This window comes from Moschus berezovskii, chromosome 10 (assembly GCF_049115385.1).
Source record: "Moschus berezovskii isolate FMDL1 chromosome 10, NW_MosBer_1.0, whole genome shotgun sequence".
In the NCBI taxonomy this organism is placed as follows: Eukaryota; Metazoa; Chordata; class Mammalia; order Artiodactyla; family Moschidae; genus Moschus; species Moschus berezovskii.
The window spans coordinates 75,375,332-75,403,015 of NC_142469.1; the positions used below are offsets into that span (position 1 = coordinate 75,375,332).

The 27,684-nt window shown below is 38.5% G+C and overlaps 1 protein-coding gene across 6 annotated transcripts in view; it reads left to right on the forward strand.

Annotated features, from left to right (window-relative positions):
* L3MBTL3 (L3MBTL histone methyl-lysine binding protein 3) overlaps window positions 1-27,684 on the forward strand; it is a 109,714-nt gene that overhangs the window by 23,142 nt on the left and 58,888 nt on the right. For 3 of the 6 annotated variants that reach the window (XM_055433301.2, XM_055433302.2, XM_055433299.2), the window contains 10 exons: window positions 6,926-7,037; window positions 7,416-7,490; window positions 8,944-9,103; window positions 10,245-10,377; window positions 12,783-12,867; window positions 14,520-14,611; window positions 16,960-17,064; window positions 18,342-18,477; window positions 20,274-20,365; window positions 23,027-23,178. In XM_055433301.2, coding sequence (XP_055289276.2) covers window positions 6,926-7,037; window positions 7,416-7,490; window positions 8,944-9,103; window positions 10,245-10,377; window positions 12,783-12,867; window positions 14,520-14,611; window positions 16,960-17,064; window positions 18,342-18,477; window positions 20,274-20,365; window positions 23,027-23,178 — 1,142 coding nt within the window. The remainder of the gene's footprint in view (window positions 1-6,925; window positions 7,038-7,415; window positions 7,491-8,943; window positions 9,104-10,244; window positions 10,378-12,782; window positions 12,868-14,519; window positions 14,612-16,959; window positions 17,065-18,341; window positions 18,478-20,273; window positions 20,366-23,026; window positions 23,179-27,684) is intronic. The other 3 variants (XM_055433303.2, XM_055433304.2, XM_055433305.2) reach the window with 3 other exon arrangements.

Here is a 27,684-nt window from a genome sequence, read left to right on the forward strand (position 1 = left end):
AACATATCTATCTGAATTTAGTTTAACAAAAATATTGCAGTGAGGTTTAGTGAAATCTGGAAAGAAGATCTGGTTTTTAGTGTTAGTTTTCTGTGACCTTGAACAAGTCAGTTAATCTCTTTGGGGCCAATTTCCTCTTTGGTAAAATAAGGAATTAAATGAATACCAAGGATTTTATCTGCTCTAACATTCTCCAAATGTTCATCTGGATTAGATATGATGGAAATAGAGTGCTGAAATTTTTGAGAAAGAACAACTGTTTGAGATTCTGATAGTGTCAACCACATATTAGCTAAATGAGTTTTGTTTAAATTGAACTTCAGAATCTTTATCTGTAAAATGGGGATATAGGATCTATGTCATAAGCTGCTTATAAGGATTTTAAAAAAAAAACGTGTAAAAAAATTAACAAATGATATCTTTTCTTGCTTTATGGTGTATTATGTAAACTACATTTTTATTGTTTCAGAGTCTTATTTTTCTTTTACATTTTTATCCTTCTGAATGGCTTTTTGTGTGTGTGTGTCAGGTGGATGATGAAATTTATAATTTTTTTTCAGTTAGATTTTGATAATAGAATGACATCTCCATCCCTGAGAAATTTAGATTGCCTGAAGGTCTTTTAAGCAATGGATTTTAGGAATTAACCTATTACTTTTATAAAGGTAATCAGGTAATTAAGCCACTTAGTGGGTATTATAAACTAGGTTATTTGATTTGACTTTTAGACTCATCTAATTACCTGGGTAATTGCCATGTACCCAGTTTACTTTATGTGCTGTTGACAGTTTGATACCCCACTTAAAAAAATAATTTAAAAAACATTTTCTACTTTAAAACTCCTTTTATCCAAAGAGAGCCAAAGACTCACCAGTTGATTATATTGCTTAGGACTCACTTGCTCTTCATATTAAAATTGGAGTTGCTGAGGAGATCTGACTGAGAAATTTATTTTTCACAATTAAGTTATTGGAAAGAACTTTAAATAAATCATGAAATTTACTCTCCCACATCATACTTTGCCTATTTGACCCTAGAAGCTTCTCTTTTTTTTTAATGGACGAAGGCATGTGGCTTTCCTAATGTGCAATTTCAAAGACAACCAGCTGAAGTTAATTCAGGAAATACATAGAAGTCAGTTTCTTTTCATGGGAACAGGTTTTTATATGCTTCAGTTTATTGCCGTTTTGAAAGAACTTTTCTCTGTAAAAGCCTCATGATTGCTGGCCAATCAAGTTACATCATTCTTCTGCTTAAAATCCTTAGCAGTTTCCTGTATCTTTCGTGATAAAGTTCAAACCCCTTAAGTTCACCACAAAAGGTTTTTGGTGGTCTGACCATTACTTTTCTCTCCAGCTGCATCTTGTTTCACATCTCCATGCCACCCTATTTCCTTTCCAGCCCAGTCAACTCGTTCACACCTTGGTCTCTTTTTTCTGGTCCCTGTTGCTGGAGTCCCCATTCCCTGCTTCCCACTGGGCTCACCAACCCTTATAGGAAGCAAGAGTGCAAAAGCTCCTTTTTTGGGTGCAGCAGCAGAAAGAACAGAGAACTTGTTCTCGTGAGCTCTTTGTTTCTTGTGCGTAGTTGCTCAGTTGTGTCTGACTCTTTGCGACCCCAATGGCTTTGTAGCCTGCTGGGCTCCTCTGTCCATGGGATTTTCCAGGCAAGAATACTGGAGTGGGTTGCCTTTTCTTTCTCCAGAGGATCTTCCCGACCCAGAGATCGAACCTTTGTCTCCTGTGTTTCCTGAATTGCAGGTGGATTCTTTACCCACTGAGCCATCAGGGATTGGCCCTACGCCTTTTACTCTAAGTCACTTATTTAACCCATTTGAGGCAGTTTCTGTCACTGCTGTTAGTTTACAGATGAGGTAGACAGAGGCCTGGGGTGGTTAATGTCACTTGCTCAAGGTCAAACAGTTAGTTATTGGTAGAACTGGGTCTTAAAACCAGGCTTTTCTGATTTTAAAATAGATTCTCTTACACTGCTATTCTACAGTCTAACAAGAGAAATGTTTTCATATTAAAAGAGATGAAAATGTTAATAGCAGTTTAGAGGCAGTATTATGTTAGCTGGAGGGATCAGGAGGGTTTTGGAAACAGATGTTATGTGAGCTTTCAGGTGCCTGAAAATAGGTAGGAGTCTGTGAGGACTTTTGGGGACAGGATGGGAGAAGGGAGAGAGAGGGACATTCAGAAAGGGGGTCAGCATCAGCAAGTCCAGTGTTAGGGGAGACCAGGAAGTGTCCGCTGGTCCTCTTGTAGTCATTAACAAGACATTTTCACTTAAACAAGCTTTGGAAACTTTACTGTTGTCTAATGTGTTCCTTTAAAATGCACATCATTGTTTGTAGATTAATATCTCAGGGCCAGCTGTAAGAGCAGGCAGGCGACTTAAGTGGTGAGGCTAGTGGAAAGACGCACGGTAGGGCTTGCTGTCCCTAAGCAGTTCTCTACCTAAACTTCTTATACGATTTCCGAAATTGATCCACAGAGAATTATTCCTCTGTGTCATAAGGATTTAGCCTTCCAGCATCCCTCAGTAAAATGTTAGTACACTCCCAACAGTGATAGCATCTTATCTCGAAAGAATAGTTGCCACTTAACCGCGAGCAAGACCCAGCAGCAGTAATGCAGAAACCCAAATGGAAAATTCACTGCACTCTTTGTGCAGGGTTTTGCCTTGTCTTGATAGGCATTCAGAACAGTTTAGTTACTAAATATCTTTGACTTTAAAACAGATTGGTAAGTAGAATTCACATTTATTTCAACGTTGTAAGTAATAAAAACAGTAATCTCAGTAGTGTCTTTAATGATCTATTATTAAAGACAGGCACAAATAGGCTAAAGATCCTTTGTCTCTATAAGCAAAAATAAAGAAGAGAATGAATCAAAGGTAGCTTAAGCCAAGACAAACAAGTAAAACCTTTTCAACCCCTTATATATTTCAGGCGTAATTGTTTTCTGATTGACCTATATGTATCCACTAACAGAAAAAGTCTCAACTGATATGCTTGATTTGCTTTATAAAACCCTTTTATAAAGTTTGTAATTTTTACATTCTTGATTGTAGAATGGAGTCAGTTGCTAATTTTTTTATACTGCTTTTAAAGTGTCTGGGTTAAAAGAACCAATAACCTGAAAAAAAGTGATTTTATCAAGTTTCTATGGTTCCAGCACCATTCATAAAATGTTACTAATTTCAGACTTTGAGCATATCATAGGATACTTTAAAAACACTTTGAAGTTTATGTTTTATTATAAGTTCAGTCGCTCAGCCGTGTCTGACTCTCTGCGACCCCATGAATCGCAGCATGCCAGGCCTCCCTGTCCATCACCAACTCCCGGAGTTCACTCAAACTCACGTCCATCGAGTCGGTGATGCCATCCAACCATCTCATCCTCTGTCATCCCCTTCTCCTCCTGCCCCCAATCCCTCCCAGCATCATAAGTTACAGGTATACAATTTAGTGATTTGCAATTTTAAAAGATTGTAGTCTATGTATAATTATTAATATTGGTTATATTTCCCCATGTTGTACAATATATCCTTTTAGCTTATATTGTACCTAATAGTTTATAACTCTTAATGCCCTACCCCCATGTTGCCTTGTCCCCTTTCCCTCTCCCCACTGGTAACCAAGTTTGTTCTCTGTATCTGTATGTTTCTTTTAGTTATATTCACTAGTTTATTGTTGTTTTTAGATTCCATATATGAGTGATACCATGAAATATTTGTGTTTCTCTGTCTGACTTGTATCACTTATCATAATGTCCTTGAAGTCTATCCATGTTGCTGCATATGGCAAAATTTCATTCTTTTGTGGCTGCATAGTATTCCGTTGTGCATGTGTGTGTGTGTGTGTGTGTGTGTGTGTATCACATTTTCTTTATCCATTCATCTGTTGATGGACACTTAGGTTGCATCCATATATTGGCATTTGTAAACAATGCTGCTGTAATCATTGGGGTGCATATATGTTTTAAAATCAGTGTTTTGGGTTTTTTGGTATATTCTTAGGAATGAAATTGTTGGCTTTTATGGTAGTTCTGTTTTTAGGTCTTTGAGAAACTTCCATAGTGTTCTCCACAATGAGTACACCAAGTTACAGTCGCACCAAAGTATAGAAGGATTTCCTTTTCTCCACATCCTCGCCAACATTTGTTATTTGTGTCCAGTTTCATGATGGCCATTCTGAGAGTTGTGAGGTGATGATACGTACAGTGACAATGGTTTTGATTTGCATTTCCCTGATGATTAGCGATGTTGAGCATCTTTTTATGTGTCTGTTGGCCATTCATTTGTCTTTTTTGGGAAAATGTCTTCTTATATGTTCTTTTGCTCATTTTCTAATTGGGCTGTTTGTTTTTTGGTGTTGAGTTGTATGAGCTGTTTAGATACATGGATGTTAACCCCTATTGGTCATATCATTTGCAGATATTTTCTCCCATTCAGTAGGTTATCTTTTCCTTTTGTTGATGATTACTTTTGCTGTGCAAAGCTTTTACATTTAAATGGATACCCCACTTTGGGCTCTTATTTCCTTTGTGTTAGGAGATAGATCCCCAAAAAATATTCCTATAATTTATGTCAGACAGTGTTCTGCCTGTTTTTCTTTAGGAGTTCTGTTGTTGTTTTTTTTTCAGCGTTATAGGATACCTTTAAACTTAATGAACCCTATCCACAGATAAATCAATGTCTGCCCTTAACCATAATTTTGCATTTATTTCATGCGATTTATCAACCCCTGAAGTCCATCCATGGGTCCCCGGCTTACAGGAGTTATCTGTGTTCCTAAGTGCATTGCATCTTTACTTTGTGCTTAGACTGTAGGTCGGTTACTGGCAGTGACTATTAGGAGAAGGAAAAAATAACTGGAATTAAACGTTGTTCTGTGGGAATATTATCTTTTAACTTTAAAAGTGAGCCTAAAACTCCCAGGTTTCACAGGTCTGAATTTTGATTTGAAGATTCCATTCAGCTGCACTCTCTTTTCAGTGTTTGAAATGCCAGGGTGGAGTTTAGCAGCAGTCTAGAAATTTGAACCACAGAAGACTTTCTGTGCAATGTAAATGTTTTGTACTGTTTCCCACATTTTGTATTAATATTTGTCAAAAAGCTTAAATTAACATCAGTGTGTAATAAAAGTAAACTTACTTACCTGGGCTAATGCCAGTTTTTAAAAAATTCCATTCAGAATTGATTTTCCACTATCATTTTTAATGTAATTAATTAATAATCATGATGGCTTGACTTTTCTACTCTTGCCCAGTAGATGGTACTATCAGCTTTATTTTCAAATATTCTGGTTTCAGTGTTGATCATTTAAAACTTTATTTTTCCCCAACAAGTGAAGTTATTTTTAGCTCTTTCCTTCCCAATTGACTTTTTACCTCCTCTTAAACTGACATTTTTAGGTGAATCCACAGGTCTAGTATATGCATGCTACCTGGGCACTTGTATCTGAAATACATAATAAGGAGAAAACATTTTCACTTTCCATAATTATGTCACTTGTTCTGTCTAGAAAGCTTTTAGTAATTGTGGACCATGTGCAGAAAATTGTTTAAGGTGCTATTTTCACCTGGTGGAAAGAATAATTAGTTGTAAATTTGGCTGAAGATTTTTCTGACTTGTAGCCTGAATCTAGTTAGGTAAAATTAATCATTCTGTTGGCATATTGACCAAATAGATTTTTAGATTGGGAAATAGAAGGCCTCATTTTAAATACTGCATATTTGCATGTTCACATATATTTCTGGGAGTGATCTAAAAACTTTAAGCCAACATTTTATGATCCTTTTGAATTTTGAGCTTTCTAGCTCTGTGTCCCCTGGTAAAATTAGTGAGTCTCTTATGTCTTCTGTTTTATGGGAAAACAGAAGGAATACAGAATAACTTTGACTCTCATGAATGTGAGAGTCAACCTAGCTATTTCAAAGAGGATGGGACCCCTGCACACATGTAGTGGTTAAAAGCCTTCAACACATTATGCCCAGTATGATTCAACATAGTATGCCCAGGAGATTGCAGAAGAATATTTGGTTTGAGGCTTACCATGAGGTGAGGTGAGAGGAAATTGTCAATATTTGGGGTCCAGAATACCCATGAAATCAAAATGCCCTTACTTTTTAGTGGTGAATTTGGCCTGAGGCTAGTAGACTTGTTCAGATCTCTCAGATATTACCGGTTGTTTGGGAGGACTAGAAATGAATGACTATAATGGAGAATTCTAAAGAGCAGTGAAAGAAAGAGGAAATATAGAGCCTTGGGGGCAGGGGGGTGGTGGTCCCATGACTCATGCTTCAGCCTGCCTTCTTCACATCTTGGAATATGGAGATTGGATGTACAAGTCAGAATTTCTAAAATGGTAATTTTTCCTGCTCTTTGAACTAGGTGAGCTTGGGTGAGACAAGTTGATTCCTGGGAAGACAGTAATTCTGCTTTTACTAACTTTAATTATTAAATAAACAGTAATATGAACTCCGGGAGTTGGTGATGGACAGGGAGGCCTGGCGTGCTGTGATTCATGGGGTCACGGAGAGTCGGACACGACTGAGCGACTGAACTGAACTGAATATGAAATGTGAAAAAAAGCCTTAGCAAAAAAAAATAGTATTTGAAATTGTGAGCCATATAAATGAACTGGCAACTCCACGGGACAGTACAAAGGTGGTGGTTTGTGTCATTAAGATGTGCTTTGCTGCATTGTTCTGTTCCCTCTTCCCGAAATCCCAGATTTGTTAAATGCAAAGGTTTTCATAGTGGTAGTGAGTTTATCTGGATATAATTGGGGCTTATCTGAATATAATTGTTGAAATTAACTCTTAAAATGTAGACTCTACATTTGTAGACCAACCTTTAAATGGTGACAGTTCTGAGCACTTTTATAAATTTTACCTCTTTCTTCTGTTGCTGCTAGTTCCGTGTAAATGAGTTTGGAGCCCTGGAAGTTATTACAGATGAGAGTGAGATGGAAAATGTTAAAAAAGCAACAGCAACTACAACTTGGATGGTACCAACTGCTCAAGAAGGTAAGAACGGGTCATCTGCATTGTCTTTTCTCTTTTTTTTTTTTTTCGGAGAGTTTTTAATGTAAGACTATCTAAGGTTTTATAATAGGCTGGAACTTTGAAAATCCTGGGTGATCTTCATGTCACATATTCTTAGGTAAATTTCTACAATGAAACGATATGGAACCAGCTTTAATATTTTTGGAATAACTGTAAAGTGTCTTCTTTCCTCAAGCCAGATCTGTCATAGCACAAGGCTAATTGAAAATTACCAAGTAAACTCATGTTGTAATAGCCTACCCAGGTGATTTAGCCAAAAGCCTGCCACTTTTTTCTCATCTGCTCCGATGATTGTAACTAACACCTATATGCTGATGACTCCTAAATCTATATCTCCAGCCCCGACCTCTCCCCCGAGCTCCAGGCCCGTATTTCCACCTGCCTACTGGACATCTCCACCTGGATGTCCCACAGGTACCTCAAACTCCACATGTCTAAAATGCGATTCATTTTCTATTTCTTTCTCCCCTCCCCCAACCTGCTTTTTCTTCTGTAGCCCGTAATATCAGTTGATGGTAGCACCATCCATCCAGTGGACAAGCAAGAAATCTAGGAGTCATCCTGAATTTGGTCTCTCCCAGCCCCATAGCCTGTTACTGAATCCTCTTGGTTTTCGTTTCCTAAATATGTCTCAGATCTGGCCTTTTCTACTTATTATCACTGCCGCTGTCTTAATTTAGGCCCTTATCACCTCTCACCTGAACCGCTGCAGACATCTGCTAAAGAATCCCTCTGCTTCTGATCTCCCCCAATTTATCCAGCACACTGAAGTCAGAGGAACTGATGTAGATTGCTTATCTGACACTTCACCAACTTCTTATTGTCTCTTTAGCAAAACTACAAAGATCTTGGTGACCCGCACCCACCTGCTTGCTTTTGTCTCTTTGCTCTCTGTTCTGTTCTTTGTACGCTGTGTTCTGGCAGGGCCAGCAGCACTGAATTACATAGAATTCTCCCAGGACTATGTGGTTTCATGCTTCCTTGCCTTTACTCACACTGTTTCTTCTGGCCAGGATGCTGTTTCTCTCTTTGTCCAGTTGGTAAATTCCTCTTTGGCCTTCAGAACCATATTGAGGCTTTCTATCAGAAAATCTTTTCTCGAACTACCCACTGCTCCCCCCCTGCACCCCCCTCCCACCCCAGGCTGGATGAGTCACTTCTTCCTCTGCACTGCTTCTGGAACTTGTTCATGCTTCAATTATTGCATGTATCACATTTTATTATAAATATTGGTTTTCTTGCCTGTCTTCTCTTCTAGACTGTGAGCTCTCTTGGGCAAGGTCTATACTGTCATTATCAGTGTCTAGCATAAATGGGTGCCTAATAAGTGTTTGTTGAATGAATGATTAGCCTAATGATTCAGACGAAAGGAAATGTAGACTCCTAGACAATATGGATAATTATGATTCAGGAGATCTGCTACGTTAAAAGTAAAATAGAAAGATGTTGATTCAGCCCATTAAAGAGTCAGTCATCAAAAACATTATATAACATAGATAACTCTTTTTAAATTTTGTCAAAAAGATAACAGCTGTAAAGGATTCTATGGATGGATGGACAATTTCATCTTCTGAATTTAGTGACTAATGAAATTTTCTTCATTTTACTTTGATCCCTGTAGAAAAGGCATTAGACAAGCTTTTGCTTGTCTTTTCTACAGATGTTTTTGTTATGTAAATGATTTGAGTGATTCCAGTCAAGCCCATCCTCCTCTCCCTCCCAAAGGAATGATCCATGTTCATTCATTCATTCAACAAACATTATCCTTTTTATTGTGTTGCTAACAAAATTATTAGAAGAAAAAGTTTAAATGTATTTTGCCACGATTTCTATCGTGTTTTTTTTTTTTCTTCTTTTCATCTTCTAGTCTTTTCTGAGAAGACTGGAATGCCTTTCAGGCTGAAGGATCCAGTGAAAGTAGAAGGGCTTCAATTCTGTGAGAACTGTTGTCAGTATGGCAACGTAGATGAGTGTCTTTCTGGAGGAAACTACTGCAGCCAGAACTGTGCTCGACATATCAAAGACAAGTAGGTTTTTGACCACATTCCATTTATAAAATGAGTTTTAGAGTTCAAGGACCTGGTGCTTGGGAATAGAGAGGTTTAGTGTTCTCTGATGTCTGTCATCCAAATGCCTTCCCCTCAACTCCACCCCACCCCTCCAGACTTTCCCTTTGGAGGCACTTGGACCCTAATCCCACGACTGGACCAGGTGGCTTCAGTCTGAGTTCAGTTACACTGCTCATGTCCAACCTGCAATACAATCTTGGGCTCTTTCTTTAGTCTTTTGTTTACATTAATTTGCTCCCCAGCCGAGAGTATTTAGATCTCTTTTGGCTCCATGCACACTTTAGTGATACTGATGCTTGTGAAAATGTTCTTGGGTTTAAATTTTGGGAGTTCTTAGGTAATTCAGCTAAAACCCCATGAATGAAGTACAGCTTCCCCTGACTGAGCATCCGCTGAATGGCCATAGTGAGGAGTCTTGTGTCTCTGTGGTTCTCAGGACAGACTGAGGACTCTGAGACACGGCCATCAGCTGTGACTGATGGTGGTATGATTGCCTTGCGGGACTCTGATGAGGTCAACTTATCACTGACAAGGTGTATTTCCTTCATGTACTTATGTACTGCAAATAAATGACTTGATGTTTATGTTCTAGTGGAGTTTCTCATGTATTTTAATCAGCACAGGCTGGGGAATTGTCTGTTTTTGTTGGCCATCTGGTATTTTACCAAATTATATTTGGCCTTTTTTGATTGAACTTGGCATTCTCAATAATTGCTAGATTATTGCTTTAAAATCGCCACCAAAGACCGGGATAGCTCCAGATAATCGATTCTTTTATTAGTATGGATGGTAACTGTGAAAAACCAATAATTTTAAACTTGTTAGAACCTGTTTCACCTGTAGGGCTTGTGTCCTTTTAAAATTTTATCATTAATTACATAATTATAATAAATAATTATATAAATTAATATATAAGCTAATTTCCACTTTCTATCTTGACAGTGTCATTCATGATTTTGGTCTGAAGTGTCTCTTATCTATGATATCTATCATTTCTCCTCCTGGTTAAATATTTTTAAAAGGTTTTTGCATTGCTAATCAACATGCAGATATTTGATGGGTATTGTTTCCTAGTCACTCTTTTGGTTTATGAATTCAGCAGAGATCAGAAGGAAGAAAGGGACATGGGAGAAGACAACGAGGAAGAAGATTCTAAGTGTAGTAGGAAGAAAAAGCCAAAGTTATCTCTGAAAGCTGACTCCAAGGAGGAAGAAGAGCGAGATGATGAGATGGTCAGTACCCACAGGGCTACTTCTTCTGCACATAGCACCAGGGTTTCAGGGCTGCTTCTGTGACCTTGTTTTACCATCAGCAGAGTGCCCACCTATCCTGTCCTCATCTCAAGATGAGAATAATAAATAGTATAGTACCCATCCCTCAGAGTGAAGAAGTAGGAAGTTCTGAAATTGATTTCTGGAGTGAGAGAGTCAATGGCAGAACCTTCAGTTCTGCAAACTAATTTAAAATTCTTCTTGACAGCAAAATGTCAATCTCATTTTGGTAAATTGCAGACAGATCTTATAATACTATGTGAGTAGGTAGAAAATGGCAGATAAATGTCAGATATATTTAGGGAAAACTAATTCAAAATATGCTAATTAAAACATAAACATCTTACCTCTAAAGTATTTGTTAGAAACTCTATATGAAAAGACAACTTTGAAGTCTCAAAGCATTTTCCTTAAGATCAATATTGAGCAATGATTATTGGTTAGTCACTGTTTTAGGAGCTGGGAATGCAGAGATGAATAAGATAGCAGAAGGACAGGATCTTTTTTCTCAGGAACATTTAGTAAACCACTAGGGGAACTGTGGTGTTGGAGAAGACTCTTGAGAGTCCCTTATACTGCAAGGAGATCCAACCAGTCCATTCTAAAGGAGATCAATCCTGGATGTTCATTGGAGGGACTGATGCTAAAGCTGAAACTCCAATACTTTGGCCACCTCATGAGACGAGTTGACTCACTGGAAAGGACTCTGATGCTGGGAAAGGTTGGGGGCGGGAGGAGAAGGGGACGACGGAGAATGAGATGGCTGGATGGCATCACCGACTCTGTGGACATGAGTTTGAGTGTACTCCGGGAGTTGGTGATGGACAGGGAGGCCTGGCGTGCTGTGATTCATGGGGTCGCGGAGAGTCGGACACGACTGAGCGACTGAACTGAACTGAACTGAGGGGAAATATCAGCCTGTGATAAGCACTATGATGAGAAATACAATAGAGCATTGAGATAATCTGACTGTTTTAAGCTAGGTTATCAGGAGGCCTCCCAGGGAGGATGGCTTGGACTGTATGATCTGAATAAGGAGGCTGATGTAAAGTTGGGAGTAAGGAGCTCTGCAGGGCAATGGAGTTGTTTGGGGAAAAGACCATAAGGTAAAAACATGCTTTGTTTAAGGAAATAAAGAAGACAAGGTTGCCGAGCCTTGAAGGCTAGAGAAGAGTGGAGTAAGATGAGACTTAAGAGTTCTGTGCAGTCCAGGGCTTTATGGTAAACCAGAGTCATGGGTTGTCACTTTCATCTGAGTGTGCTGGGAAGCCATTGGAAAGTAGAGGGCAAGGGGAATACTTTGATATGGTGTTTTAAAAATGATCACTCTAGCTTTGACATATGAGAACAGAGTAGAAGCAGGGAAACCAGCTGGAAGCTTATTGTAGTAGACTAAGAAACTGCAATACTTTGGCCACCTCATGCGACGAGTTGACTCACTGGAAAAGACTCTGATGCTGGGAAAGGTTGGGGGTGGGAGGAGAAGGGGACGACAGAGAATGAGATGGCTGGATGGCATCACCGACTCTGTGGACATGAGTTTGAGTGAACTCCGGGAGTTGGTGATGGACAGGGAGGCCTGGCGTGCTGTGATTCATGAGGTCACGGAGAGTCGGACACGACTGAGCGACTGAACTGAACTGAACTGAACTGAACTGAAATAAGAGGGCTCTTTAAGAGAGAAGGCAGTGGTTTTGAGATAGATGCTAAAGGCAGAGTTGGCAGGGTATATGAGGGAGAGAGGAGAATGAGAGATAACTCCTAGCTTTTTGGCTTGAACTGTTGACTGGGTAATCATACCGTTTCTTGAGAATGGGAAGGCCAGAGTGGAGTATAGAACTTAGAGTACTTTGGCCATCATGCATTTGAGATGCTTATTAGATGTCCAAGCGAAAATCCCAGGTAGGCATCTGGAAATATGAGTATGGAGTCAGAGCTCGAGATATAAACAGGGGATATTTAGCAGACAGATGATCTTTCAGACCTAAGGAGAGTGATCGGATAAAGAAGAGAAGGGGATTAGATGGCAGGAGATATCAGCAAAGGGACCAAGAAAGAGGGGCAGTGAGGTACCAGGGGAACCAGACCGGAGTGGTCAAGGAGCTGAAAGAAGAAAGTGTCTCAAGGAGGTGGGAACAGTATCTGTGCTATAACAGAGTGTAATTCTTGGAAATATTCTTATTTTGTAAGGACCTCAGGCCAAGAGCAACAGAGTTCTCAAGTGACCTATATTCTTACTTTCTTTCGAAGTTATGAAGTGAAACTGAAGAACAGTGCAAAAAAATGCTTTCTGACAGCTCTCTAACTTTTCATTGATGCCAATTTCATGAACTTGTAAAAATCATAAATTTTCTGCCTTATTGTAGGAAAACAAACAAGATGGGAGAATCCTGAGGGGTTCGCAGAGAGCCCGAAGGAAAAGACGAGGTGATTCGGCTGTATTAAAGCAGGGTGAGTTGATGAAAGGAAGGTTTTACTTGTAATTTTATGAAGTTGAAAATATTTCACACAGGCAGACATTTTAGTCTTAATTGTAACGCACACTGTGGCAGTTAAAGGATCGTTTGGGGATTTTCTTTGATTAAATTGTGTCAATAAAAGTTGGAGTTTAGAAGTAGAAAAGGGCAAGGGGAAAGTGGAAATTAGCAAGTTTCAAGCAGTGTCAGGGAAAACTTGAGATCATTTTCTGTTATTTATTTTTCCATCAGGTACGTTTCTTTTACTTCTGCACTTTGACTAAAACCTCTGGTCTTACTCATTTCATAAAATTTTAGATTTTTTTTTTTTTAATGTTTTCTCTCAACCATAACTTCCTGACATGGTACCCTTTTTTCCTTTCTTTATTTCTCAAGGAACACTTTATTCTCTGAGGGATCTAGAGCTTAGGCCCTGCCCTTCAATACTTGGTGGGTTAACTCGCTGCCTTATTCATCCTGGACCTTGGGTTGTCTCCCCAGAAGCTTCTGTGTGCCCCACTAGGCTGTGTCAAAGGACCTGCCACATCTGCCTGGCCGGACTTTCATGTTAGGTCACTGTACTTTGCACAGTCCCATCCTGACCTGCCAATCACATTGTCCCGGTGAATCAGGGCCTGAACCCAGTGCTTCTCTTCAGGGCTTAACCACATTCTTCCCTTGTTCGTGTCTTAAAATCTCTTTGAAATGTTTCTACTTGCATCAAGCACACAGCCTAACTTTTACATTTGGATGGCCTTCTGTATTTCATCACTGACATTAAAGGGAGTAAATTTGCAGTTACTCTGCACTCTGCCTCAAAAATGTCTTTGTCCTTTCTGTCCCTTCCCCTTCATTTCTACTCTCAGGGCTCTGACCCTTCAGTGGCCTTGTTGCTTCAATCATTTCCCTCTCTTAGGTCTTCCATTTTCTTCCTCTTCATGCGCTTTATCATTGCCTCTTCTAAGCTCATCTGCAAATATCTTTCCCTCAATTTTAAAACCCATCAAGCCTAACATTATATATCCTTTCTTCATTTTCATCTTTTGTTAAATTAACCCCAGATAAAATTGCTGTAGACTCCGTATCTTTATCATTTATGTGTTCTTTTGCAACTTAAAATTTGGCCTTGGATGCACTGGTTTTTTTTTCCCCCTTCCCCCTTGCCCCTTTCTCCAAGTTAGCAGCCAGTTCCTAAGTTAGTGCACTGACCTTTTCCTAGTCAGCTTCTTGATTCATTAGGAAAAAACTTTGGAGCATCCTGCTTCTAGACACTCACTTGCTGAGCTTCCATGATTCTGGTCTATTTTGGCTTCCTACAGCGTCTCTTTCATTTACTTTAAGTTCTTAAAGTTCTTAAGTTCTTAAAGTAAATGTACTTTAAGTAAAGTACTTTAAGTTCTTCTCTTCTACACTTCTTCTACACTTTTCTTCTACACTCATTCCTGGATATACACACAGCTTACTTTTTAGCTCTCATTTCTTCAGATGAGGAGTCGGGAAAAGAAATTGAGAAATATCAGGCATGGAAATAAGAGAAGAGCCAGGCCTGGGGGTAGTTAGGGAAATGAGAGTTCACTCACAGTAAGTATACTGCTCTGATTTCCTAGATTTGGAAATTCTATCAATTTAGTCTCACTTGCCTTTCAGGTTTGCCTCCTAAAGGAAAGAAAGCTTGGTGCTGGGCGTCCTACCTGGAAGAGGAGAAAGCTGTGGCCGTGCCAGCAAAACTGTTCAAGGAGGTACCGACCCTTCTAGATGTATGAGGGCAGAGGAGCTGGAATGCTGGTCTGGAATTAGTATTGCCGTTTCTACTGTCTGTCTAGGAAATGTGACTTGGGATACTTTTTCAAACATACTGTTTTTCATATGTGGAGGGGGAACTCGGAGGGTAACTATCATCATATATGCACACCTTCCCTAGGGCCACATGCATGGGCACACAACACACATACAAATACACTCATACAGACAGACGCTGTTTTCTGTCAACATTTGTTAGGCTTTCATGCATTGATTTGAAGAAGGATGTTTCTATTACTACTGAAAAACTAGTAGATAAAGAAAAACTAGCATAAAATGTAATGGCTTTGAGAGAATAAAAAGGAGCTACTAAGATCTGCATAATATAACAGAACATCAAAAAACAGATTGTTATATTAACTATAGTAAAAATCTTAAAAATCTTTTTATCAGAAGTGAGTTAAAATCAGTAAAAGTAGTTCTGAGTAGGAACTGCTGTCACTGGGGTAAACCAGGGATCAGCAAACTTTTTCCATAAAGGGCAATAGAAAATCTTGTAGGCTTTATGGAGTATATGGTCTCATTTGTAATAGCTTAACTCTGTTCTTGTAATGAAAGCAGCCATAGGCAATGTGTAAATGAATGAACATGGCTAATATTCCAGTAAAATTTAATTCACAAAAACAGTGGTCGGCTGGTTGTGTCCCATAGATCGTAGTTCACTGACCCTTGATTTAAATGATTTAATTATATGTCACATGGTATGTAGTAAATCTGCCATCAATACTTTGTTACATATATATTAGCACACTATTTTTAAGAAGTGGTGAATATTCAATAACAATTTTTTTTGAAAAGTGGTGAATAGTAAATGTTGGGATGATTGCATTTACATTCAGTTCAGTTCAGTCGTCCAGGCGTGTCCGACTCTTTGCGACCTCATGAATCACAGCACGCCAGGCCTCCCTGTCCATCGCCAACTCCCGGAGTTCACTCAAACTCATAACCATTGAGTCGGTGATGCCATCCAGCCATCTCACTCTCTGTCGTCCCCTTCTCCTCCCACCCCCAATCTTTCCCAGCATTAGAATCTTTTCTAGTAAGTCAACTCTTCGCATGAGGTGGCCAAAGTATTGGAGTTTCAGCTTTAGCATCAGTCCTTCCAATGAACACCCAGGATTGATCTCCTTTAGAATGGACTGGTTGGATCTCCTTGCAGTCCAAGGGACTCTCAGCAATTGCATATGACTTGTTCCATATAATTATTTTTCGCAGCTTTTGTCCTTTGCATAATAGACTTTTTTACACTTTAAACAGTTTAAATACAGTTAATTATTTGAATCAGCAGTACATTCATATGATTCAAAATATAAAGTGCTATAAGAAAATTACATGTACATATAAGCAATATATAGGCAAATCTTCCCCCTACCTTAAACCACATGATGACATATGTCACGAACTTTGCTTTTTTGTCTAACTCAGTTTGGCGATTATTCCATCTCAGTTCATTTACCCACTTCATCAGTCTTTTATACTCATACATAGTATTTCATCTTATGTTTGTTCCATAATAATATAAACTGGTCCATACTGTGGTGGACATAAATGTCATATATATATATGTCATGTATGTATCACATGAGTGTTACACACATACATGTGTCAGCTTAAGTTATTATGGGACAGACATGAAATGAAATACTATATGTATATGTGGACTGCGAGCGTGCTCAGTTGTGTCCGACTCTTTGCAGTCCCATAGACTGTAGCCTGCCAGGCACTCTGTCCATGGAATTTTCCAGGCAAAAATATTGGAGTGGGTTGTCATTTGCTTCTCCACCATGTGGAATATATAATATATATACATGAATCTTTTGCTGAGTAAATGCTTTAGTGAATAGCCTCATACATTGCTCATTTTGCACATATGTGGCTACCTCTGTTGGATAATTTCCTAGGGTTAAAACTGCTGAGTCAAAGAGAATGTTCTTTTTTATAGATCTTAGGAGATTGCTAGAAGTTGTACAAATTTATATCCCTATTAGCAATGTATTTATACATCTCTTTCCCTAAACTTCTTGATCTTTATCAGTCTGATAGGTGGAATCTATTTTACTGTAATTTTACTTTGTATGACTCTTATGGGGGAGGTTGATCATCTTTTCAAATATGTAAACATTTGAGTTTCCTTTTCTGTTACCTCTTGGCATTGTCCATTTAAACATGAGATGATTCGGTGATCCTTTTTTTTCTGCATTTTTAAGAGCTGTTTGTGATTTGGTTATATAGTCTTTACTTAGGAATGATTATCACTCACTAAAACTGCTGTCATTTTACATTTTAGTATCAATCTTTTCCGTATAACAAAAACGGGTTTAAAGTTGGCATGAAACTAGAAGGCGTGGACCCTGAACATCAGTCTGTGTATTGCGTCCTCACTGTGGCTGAGGTAAGCTTTGCCTCATCTTTATCTTTAAAATAAAATAGTGGTTATAGGGTTTTCATAATGGGAAAAGATGCCATTCGTTGAACACTTCCTTTATGCCAGGCACAGTACTTAGTGTTTTGTAAACATTACCTCATTTAATCTTTGCAAGAACGCTTTTTCATCCTGTTCTATAGATGAAGGAACTGAGGCTCAGAGAGGTTAAGTGAGTTATACAAGGTCACAAAGCTTCAAAGTAGTAGAACCACGATCTGACCTTGGTCCGTTTGACATCATAGCCTTTGCCATACCATGTTCCTTAACATAAGAGACAGACCAACAGATATTTGTATTATTTTTAGTATTTCAGGGTATCTCTGAAGTTTTTCAGGGAAAAATGTCCAAGTCAATTATGTGTATTGAGAATTCTTTAGAACTTTTTTTTCCCTTTATGTGCTTGACTTCTTGTTCTCTTACTTGACTTGGGGGAGGTATCTTTTAAAATTTTCCTCAAAGAATCAGATGATCTTGTGTATTAGTTTTGCTTATAATTTTTCTTCAGTGACTTAGTGGTCTTGTAAGAAGTTTGGCTCCTACAGAACATAGAACCCATCTGCTGTGCTAATGGGAAGAAGATTGAGAGGCTGAACTTTTGCAAGCGTAGTGCCAGGCATGACCTGGCAGAGGCTCCATAAGCCCATGTGACTGTTTAACTTAGAACTCCCCCAAGTGCCTCCCTAATTTAAGCAGATGTGTGACCTCAGTGTTGGGCATGGGTTACATAGAGTGAGTTCTCACCACATTCCAGGGATCCTGTTTCATCTAAGCATGAACTGGGGAGGCTCTTCTTTCTCCCAACTCTGCTACTGGTGGAAAGGAGACTGTTGACTTCTCCCCGTGTCTGCACCAGCCTTGGTCTGGCCAGGTATCGCTGTGTGTGGAGCTTTGTGAAGGACAGAGAGCCAGCACTGAGCCAGTGCATGATAGGGCACCCGCGCTGGGCCCCTGCAGGTGCTGTGCACCCCAGGCTTGTACAGCGCCCAGAATAAAGAGGGAGACTTGTCTACATGGGAGAATTATTCTTCACCCAGATCCATGTGCTTCTATCGGAACTAGAGATGAGGCCGGAACCCCTAGCTCAGCTTTTCCCAACGAAGTAACGTTTGCCTTTAGATTTTACTTGTTCACTTGTTTTTGTGGCTGTTAACAATGGTGCTCTAACATAATCCATATCATACTTGAGATCCATGTTAATTTTTTTTGTACATGTGCACAAATATTCTGTTTTTCACATATTACAGGTTTGTGGATACCGGATAAAGCTGCACTTTGATGGATACTCTGATTGTTATGACTTCTGGGTAAATGCCGATGCTCTGGATATCCACCCAGTTGGGTGGTGTGAGAAAACTGGCCATAAACTCCATCCTCCAAAAGGTATTGTCAGTTTTAACTTTCATATTTTATATTCTGAAAACACTTAATTTCTTATATTGTAATTTAGATTTTTGAAAATTCAGACTTTGTGGTTTTTCAGGTGAGCCCAAGTTTAAGCTTATTGTTTATGATGAGAAATGTTTACTAATCAGGTGGGCCCAAATTTAAGCTTATTGTTCATGATGAAAGATGTTTTTTAAAGTGAAAGAAATTAAAAAATATAGAACCCTACCTAAGAGAATAAATTATGTCCATGTACTTGTTTGCATGTTACATAACATTTGTTTGATACTTTGACTATAGATTTTAGCTGCAAATTTCTATCTCATACATAAACACACACACACACCACATACACGCACACAACACATACACACATACCTTCTTGAAATAACTGACTGCAAAATTATTTCCAACCTATTTACATAACTGTGTTTACTGACATTTCAGTAAATAAAAAACCTTGAGAAATTATGCATTTTCTTAATATTTAAGAGATTGGAAAGGAGACTATAACACCAAAAAGCAGTTTGGGTGAGGGTTGAACTAGTAGTGATTACTCTTTTATTACTAAATTTTTATATTACAGTCTGCCAATGACTTTGCCTATTTCATGTTTATAAAAGATCCAAGAATAACAGATTATATCTTTTTCAGTTCATCCCTAGGGTATTAAATAATAGCTTACTTCCTTTCTTTTCATGTTGCATCCAGTATTGTTTGCTTGATGTGAAAGAACCAGGTTACCAGTCTGATATTTTTGGTCTATCTCAGAATTTTTGGGGCTTCCCTGGTAGCTTAGACGGTAAAGCGTTCTGCCTGCAATACGGGAGACCTGGATTTGATCCCTGGGTCGGGAAGATCCCCTGGAGATGGAAATGGCAACCCACTCCGATACTCTTGCCTGGAAAATTCCATGGATGGAGTAGCCTGGCAGGCTACAGTCTGTGGGATCGCACAGAGTTGGACATGACTGAGCAACTTCACTGGCTACTACATCAGAATTATTGAGTTTCTGGGGGGGAGGCGAGGTGGCTTATTGGGTTTTAATGGACAAACCAAAGCATCTTATGGTTTTAAGTGAAAAATTAATGGCAGAATGGTATTTTCAGATAACTGAAGGATTGAACAAAAACACCTAGAAAAGAGAAGGATGAAAAAGAAAATCTGTAAGCCCTTATATAAATTGGCCTAATATGTGGTGAATTGTTTTTCTTTTCACACTACCTTCTGGACTTTGATGGAAGTGGAAAAGAGAACCTGAGTAGATAAAACTAAATGCCCAGTTTCCTTTTTAAAGGAAATGCTGGCTTCACCAGTGTTGAACATGAAATTGTGAGAACTAAGGAAAGGACTTTTCCAACATGCTCACTTTGTGAATCTTGAATTGTCATTCTTGTGGTGACAGACTAGAAAGATTTTATCTCTTGTAGTACCATTTTTTCCAGCTTCCCACTGTTCCTACAAGTTAGTCTCCCAAAATAGAATGAGTGAGGGAGAAACAGAGAACTCAACTACTGCAGCTCACTGCTAATGAATTCTACCTAAATACTGATAGAAATGGTCTGATAATGAAAAGAAGTCCATCTGAGGACATTGTGTATTTGCTTCCTCATCCCTTTTCCTTTCATCCATTACCATTCATTCAGAATGGAAAAAATAATACAGTTTGTTGGAAATAAATACCCTGTGTATATTGATTTTGGCATGTTGGACTTAGAGATAAAAGTAAGAATGGAAAGCTAAATATGAAATATTTTGGTATTTTACTGTCTCTTTATATGTATGGATCCTAGGATATAAAGAAGAAGAATTTAATTGGCAGACCTATCTCAAGACATGCAAAGCTCAGGCTGCTCCCAAGTCATTATTTGAAAATCAGAATATAGTAAGTACCTCCAAGATACTTTTTCTTTCACAGGGAGTGGCTTTTGAGTGTTTCCTTGGATAAATTGGCTTCTCAGGTGGCTCAGAGGTTAAAGCATCTACCAGGAATGCGGGAGACCCGGGTTTGATGCCTGGGTCGGGAAGATCCCCTAGAGAAGGAAATGGCAACCCACTCCAGTACTCTTTCTTGGAGAATCCCATGGAAAGAGGAGCCTAGTGGGCTACAGTCCATGGGGTCGCAAAGAGTCGGACATGACTGAGCGACTTCACTTCACTTTCACTTTGGATAAATTACAAGTGATAACAAGAAACTATAATAAATGTTATTGCTTTGGTAAATAAGGTGATCTTAAGCTTTAAAAGTAACTAAAAGTTATCATGAATAAATATCTGTTTTTAACCATATCGTGGCTGTCTTTTTTTAAAATTAAATAGTAAAAGGCAACATAGTATAAAACCTAGGTATACTTTACAATTAAGGTGCCTAAGCAAATTAAATTGACTGGGACATTTTATGGTTATGATCACTTGATTTTAGGAGTGCTGTTCAGATAGGATTCCCATAGTGAGGTGAATGTAACCCTATTTGAATTTGCATGCTAGAGACTATCATTTAAATCTTTTCTCCAGCTTCTAGCTCTGTTTTGCAGTGTTAACAGAGGCAAAGTCCAGATGTGTTTGTATTTTCTACTTAAGCTATGGGCATCTCTGAGGAGGCCTGATATGTTACAATGTTCTACCCTGATCAAGTTCTGATCTAATTGGAAAGAATAGAGGACAAGCAGGTGGAAAGCCAGAATCTCACCTTTACAGTTGATGAGAGCTGTTGGAGTACATGCGTGGCCTATATCTGCTGACAAATGAGTCTCTTGATTCTGAGCCCTGGAGTAAGAGATTTACTGGCCCTTCCAACCTCACCACTCTAGCCCATGAGCACTGGACCAGGGCAGACTACCATCTTTCAGGACAGAGCTTGCTCCTAGAGGAGCAGAGTGGAAACTATATGCCCTGTAGGCCAGCTTAACGGTGTGACCACTTCTTCCTTCACCAGTTAGGCGACAGTGAGAGTGTGGAGAGAGGCTGTCATATTTCACTAGCGATTCCCTCCAGATATCAGGAATGAGAAAAACCTTCTCACCTACCCCACATACTCGCCTCTTGGGAAATGACATTATCCAGGTGTTTTGAGGGCAACAAGTCTAATGGCTGAAACATTCTCTAATCAAATTGAACATAGGCCAGCTTGAGTTAGAGAACTGGAGGGGGTGTGTGTGCACGCACATACATGCATTTAGGTAATTAATAGAGATAATGAGCCAGATTATTATTGTTAAATATCTTAATTGAGAAGATAGCTTAATTGCTGAGATGTACATGCTGCACAGTCAGTCGGCATTCTCCTTCAAGATGAGGGAGGCCAGTCAGGTGGAAAACTCAGCAACCGGCTTGCTGTCTCGGCTCCAAGTTTCCTAATCCTGTCTGGTTCTCTGATGATGAGTTCAGTCAGGTATTTGAGTCACTGACCATCATCTTAAATTCTGTGCATTGCTAGCACAAAACTTAATCTTGGGCCATGTGTTTGGTATGTAATTAATTTTTGTATTTCTAGATTTCTCTACCTCAGAATACTCAAATATTTATGGTCTGATACAGAAGTCCAGGGCTTAAATATATAGTAAAAGTATCTGTGTAGCGTTAGTGCCTGATTTTTCAACTCAGACAGGACTTCACTCTAACATATTCAGATACATGCCTGTCCGCATTTTTGTGATGATAACTCTATAATTATAGTAAAAAGAGATATTTTGCTTAAAGTAATGAGAAAAGTGTCTGAATGCTTCAGTCTAGACAGAAAGATTTTTTCTGATGGGCAGAAATGACTTGTAGTGTGTTGTGATTGATACTACTGATATCCAAGTACTTCTCTGAGATTAGGATATTTTTCTTCATGAAATATTTTGAGGAATGTTTACATCCATAGCATTTCAAGTACTGAGTCTGACTGAATTTTTATTGTTTTCGTTTCATGTCCCAGATGGCCAATAATCTGTGGATTTCCTTATATTACAAGCTATTTTGAATGGCTCTATGTATTAACAGCCAGCTCTTTGGGTGCTATTGTGAATAACATCTGGATTGTTGAATCAAAGTTGTAATAATTTCTAGCCTTGCATATAGGAAGATGGCCTACTTTTAGTAGAGTACCCTTTTGAAAGATTTTTCAGAAGTGGGAGTGAATTTGTACTGACTTACACACATTTTTAACTTGATGATGTGCATATTTTGTATGAAATAATTTTCACTGTTAAGTCTATAATAAAGGAAGAGAGAAACTGAAAGTAAACTATACAGTACATAAAACTTGCCTAACTAGGATAGTCATCTAAAGTACCAAGACACATGTTAAGATTAAGTAAACTTTTCAAGGTTGTGGGTGTGTTCGCTTTAAAGGTCCAGATAATTAATTGGGTGTAGCAACAGGGCATTTTTCTTATTGCTGATTCTTGGAAAGCAACTCTGCTACAAAACTGGTCCATGATTTTTAAATTATGTAAATAAAGCTGACGGATGCCAGGCTTTCAAGCAGGGGTGCAGAGAGGATGCAACAGGTCCTTGTTGTTAAGTGTGTGCTTATCTCTAATTAAATCTGTATATTTCATAGACAGTGATCCCATCAGGCTTTCGAGTTGGGATGAAGCTTGAAGCTGTAGACAAAAAGAACCCAGCATTCATCTGTGTTGCTACGGTAACAGATATGGTGGACAATCGTTTCCTCGTACATTTTGACAACTGGGATGAGAGCTATGACTATTGGTGAGACATTTTTCATTGATCTGTGCATTTTCTAATTGGTGTTTGTTCAAGTACTTATTTAAAACCAGTAATAATGCAAAGCCGAGAACACAAATGACAGTATTCTGTCCTGATCTTTCTCACTTCAGATTTTGAACTTTTTACCTGTTCCATATGGCACATGTTTCTAAATAACATCCTTTAGTTCTACTTTGTATTTTAGTAGACTACCTCCTATGGAAGCACAGTTCGTACCACACTCCCAAGAGACACCCACACGTGAGTGCACACACAGATTCACACTTCCCCCCTCATCTGAGGTGTCGTCTCTCATTTCTTAAGAAAATATTTTAATCTTCCTTTCATATTTTCATGCTCAGTAGCTAATTTTACTATTTATAATGACAATACAAATTATTAATTGAGGAATATTGTTTCTAACTCAAGAGTTTTCGCTATATTACATAAAGTGGCAGCAGCAACATAATTATAAAATTACATAATCATGAAGGGATTATAGTAAAGCCATAGATTTTGATAAGGCAGTTGAAATAATGATTTTTCATACCTAATTCATGTTCACTAATGAAACTATAGTTTGCTGGTGAAAGGCATTTGTGCATGGTTTAGTTCCTTCTGGACAATACTTGCATTGAGAAGTGACAGATATCTTTATAAAATATGGCTAATGTTGCAGTAGTAAATGGATGTTAATTTATATAAATGTAGCTCAGTTTTAGGAAAACTTGTTTCCTGACCTTTTAAGTGTATGTATAGTTAAATATTCAGTAGAGCCATTAATAATTTCCATTACTTCTCGGATTGGATTCTTACACAGTCATCAGTTTTATTTGCATTGTTTTAAAAAAGGAGAGACATTTAAAGCCATTTTCTGTTTAAACTTTTAAAAGATGAATTATAAAAATCTGAATTATATTTTATGTATGGTTTTCACAGAATTTTTTAAAGTAGTTCCATGATCACATCACATAGAATCAAGTATTTTTGGATATTATAGTAAGTTTTACCCAGCTTTTTTCTGCAAAGCACAATTTTCCTTATAGGATATCTTTTTTATTCAGTTTGCAATCAAATTTGTTACTGAAATACAAACCATTTCAGGTGTATACAAAAGTTAGAACAGTAGAGTGATCTCCTACAGAGATAATTACCTACTACCGGCAATTATCAATATATACCAGTCTTGTTTCCGGTGTTTTCCTGCTCTAAAATCCCAACTCCAGGACTGTTTTGAAGCAGATTCCAGATTCCATAGCATTTCATGTCTGGATGTGTATCTTCTAAAGATAGAACTTCTTTTTCTTTTTTCAAATATTTAAACTTATAAATAGCATCATGTCACTAACATACTAAAACATTATCCCCCAACTGTCTTGGTTTATTAGCTTTTGGTCCAAATAGGGTGTGCATTTTATGATTGCTTTGATATTTCTCTTGATCTGTTTTAATTTATAGCTTCCTATTCCTTCATCGTTTTCTTCCCCCTGTAACTTTTAGTTAAGAAACCAGGTTGTTTGTCCTGTTGACTCTCCCACAGACTGGATTTGCTGATTGAATCCTCATTGTATTGCTTACTGTGTTCTTCTCTTTCTCATATTTTCCACAAACTGGTGGTTTTTGTTTCATTTTAAATTATCCATACCTGTCTTGAATGAGTGAGTAGATGAGAAAAACGATGAATTTAGAAATACTGGAATCTGTCCTGGGTGGCACATATTTCTCTACCTCCTGTGTTTGATGTGCTGTGTTGATGGCAGTACCAACATGACAATTGGGATCCAGTCCTTTTATTAATAAATGATACTTTATTTATTAGAATCTGTTGAAATGAGAGCTTTTTGCTTTTAAAGTTCTGATTGCTTCAGGGAGAATTTTTTAAAAACAGCTTTTGCCTGATTTAAACACAGTGGGTGAATGTTTTAGTTATTTTTGTGGTCCTATAAGTATTATAGGGTTTTAAAAGTGTAGATTCCTTATTTGACATACCATGTATTTCCTTTAAAAGCATTCATTCTTCTGGGAAAAAAAAAAAGTAATGAGAAAGTCTAGCAGAATGTATCACATTTTTCTTTGATGCCAAATGCCTAGGGAATAAGAAGCATCCTGGTTTCTTATTAGAAAGAGCAGGGGAAAAAATTGATCTCTTTCAGCAATGATTTTGTACTTTTATGAGCACAACCAAATTATTTTTATTATGGAATGTACTTTGAGGATAGACTTATACTTCTAACTATTGAAGTTATATTTTGTTAATTGAAAAAGAATAACTGTGTCCTCTTCCTCGATATGCAATTAAGGCATATTGAAAATTACTTAAGTGCATTGAAATTTCTCCAGCCTTATTAAATATTATGTTCTTCGATCTTTGAATTTTGGAATGGTTTTTATCTGCATAAATTAGTTACTTAGGTATGTAATTGAGGTTACACATTGGATTGCTTTCCCAATTTAAAATAGTTTGAAAATGAGATTTTTTTTCTTTGAATTGGGCAGTGATCTTATCTCTTTTTACCTTAGTGGGAATTTGAAAGTGTGCTTGAATGCGCATGTGCATGCACGCACTCACACACACACATTTGTGGTACTGCATGTTTAATTGCAGTAAAACGTTTCTTCCTTTCAAAGAGAAGTGCTGTGTGGGATTTAAATTTATGTAGGGTTGTAGTAGTTTTTAATGAGAGCAAATAGTATACATGTATTAGAATAAAAATTGGTTTACCTCTGGGTTTTCTCTACATTTTTGTAACTAGTAGTTGGGCTCTTTTACATGTATACATAGTAATTTTATGTGTCTCTCCAAATAATGTTGAAAAGTTTGCATGGTGTTGTCGGTTTCTCAGAGCAGTATGTGTGTCATCAGCCATTATATTCGAGAAACACCCCTGGTGGTGGTGAATTACAGAGATTACAGGGACCTAGGGATCTCTGCACTTCAGTCTTGAGAGGCTCAGTGTCTGGGAACAGAGAGAAACACAACACCTCTGTCTTGGCTGCAGAGTCCATGGTGGTTAGTGCTTAATTATTAGAACCAACTGCCTGCTGTCTGTGGTGGCATGTGGAAGGAAGGACTGACTGACTCACTGGACGTTTCTCAGAAAGATCTTCCTGGGGACATGGAATTTGAACTGGATCATAAAGAATGATAGAAGTTAGTCCTTAGAAGTTGGGATGAAATATTCCTGGCCAAGGAAAGCACTTACTTAAGTTTAAGTCCATGGGGCAAACAGGGATATGTTTGGGGTGCGGCAGCCTTGGTATTCAGTAAGTGACTGAATCCTTCTAAGCTTTAGGTGCCCCCTTTGCAAAATGGGTTAATAGTCCCTATCTAACAAGATGTTGTGAGGATTAAAGTAAGAATTTCAGAAACAGAATCCAGTTTGCAAAATGTTAAAGAGTTGGCCGTTATGCGAAGAACTGACTCTTTGGAAAAGACCCTGATGCTGGGAAAATTGAAGGCAGGAGGAGATGGTTGGATGGCATCACCAACTTGACAGACGTGAGTTTGAGCAGACTCCGGGAGTTGGTGATGGACAGGGAAGCCTAGGGTGCTGCAGTCCATGGGGTTGCAAAAAAGAGTCGGACACGACTGAGCGACTGAACTGAACTGACTGAAAGAGATGTCCATAAGGCACGTCGGGCAGAGAAGTTTAGCCCTGAAGGTGAAAGTGGATTCCTGACTCAGAGGGAGTAAGCCCCTCAGGTGCTGAGCTTGGTTTTAGGCTGAAGGAAAGAAGCCGCTGTTGAGGGAGAGTGGAGACATCTGAGACTGGATAATTGAGAACCCCAGTCCCGTAGGAGAAGGGCTAGCCTTGGGAGAAACGAGCTTTCTTCTCTCTCAGTGTGGAGAAAATGCAGACATGAAAGGAACATTGATGTCAGGGTGATGAGATGGCACCTCCTTTGTCTCTTCCTGGTAGTCACCGTCTTAGTGAAAATCAGGTTTTATGCTTGAAGCAAATTATGAATATTGAAAACAGCCTCTGTAGGGAATGGGCTGGGAAATGAATTAAGGATGAAAAGGAGGATGAGATGACTCGGTGGGATGAGGGATGGGGCTTAGTAAAACAGAGTGATGGAAGCCCTGAAGAGTTAGCACAGAGTGGGAGCCAGGAAAGTAGGCACCAGGAAAGAAATTGACAGTCATCATGCTCTGAATTTAGGGAGTGGGAGAGACCAAGTGTGCTGTATTTCTTCAAAGAATCTAAACCATTATTGCTTGAAATGAAGACTTTGATGTGTTCCTTAAGTGAGCATCTTGAAATGTTCTTATTTGACTCTCTGTCGAGATCTGGGGAGCCCAATGTGTGCATATTAGTTTTGTTTAGCTTTTGCCTATGGCTGATGAAACTAGGGCCCTTTACTTTCAACCTGAAATCACTTAACCTCTCAGTGTTCCCATAAAATGAGGGTCTTAATGTTTGCTCAACTTTATATGACAAGTGTGGGTTCTTCATGAATTCTTATTTCTATTATTATCTATCAGTCTACGTCTGATTTGGGTCTTAG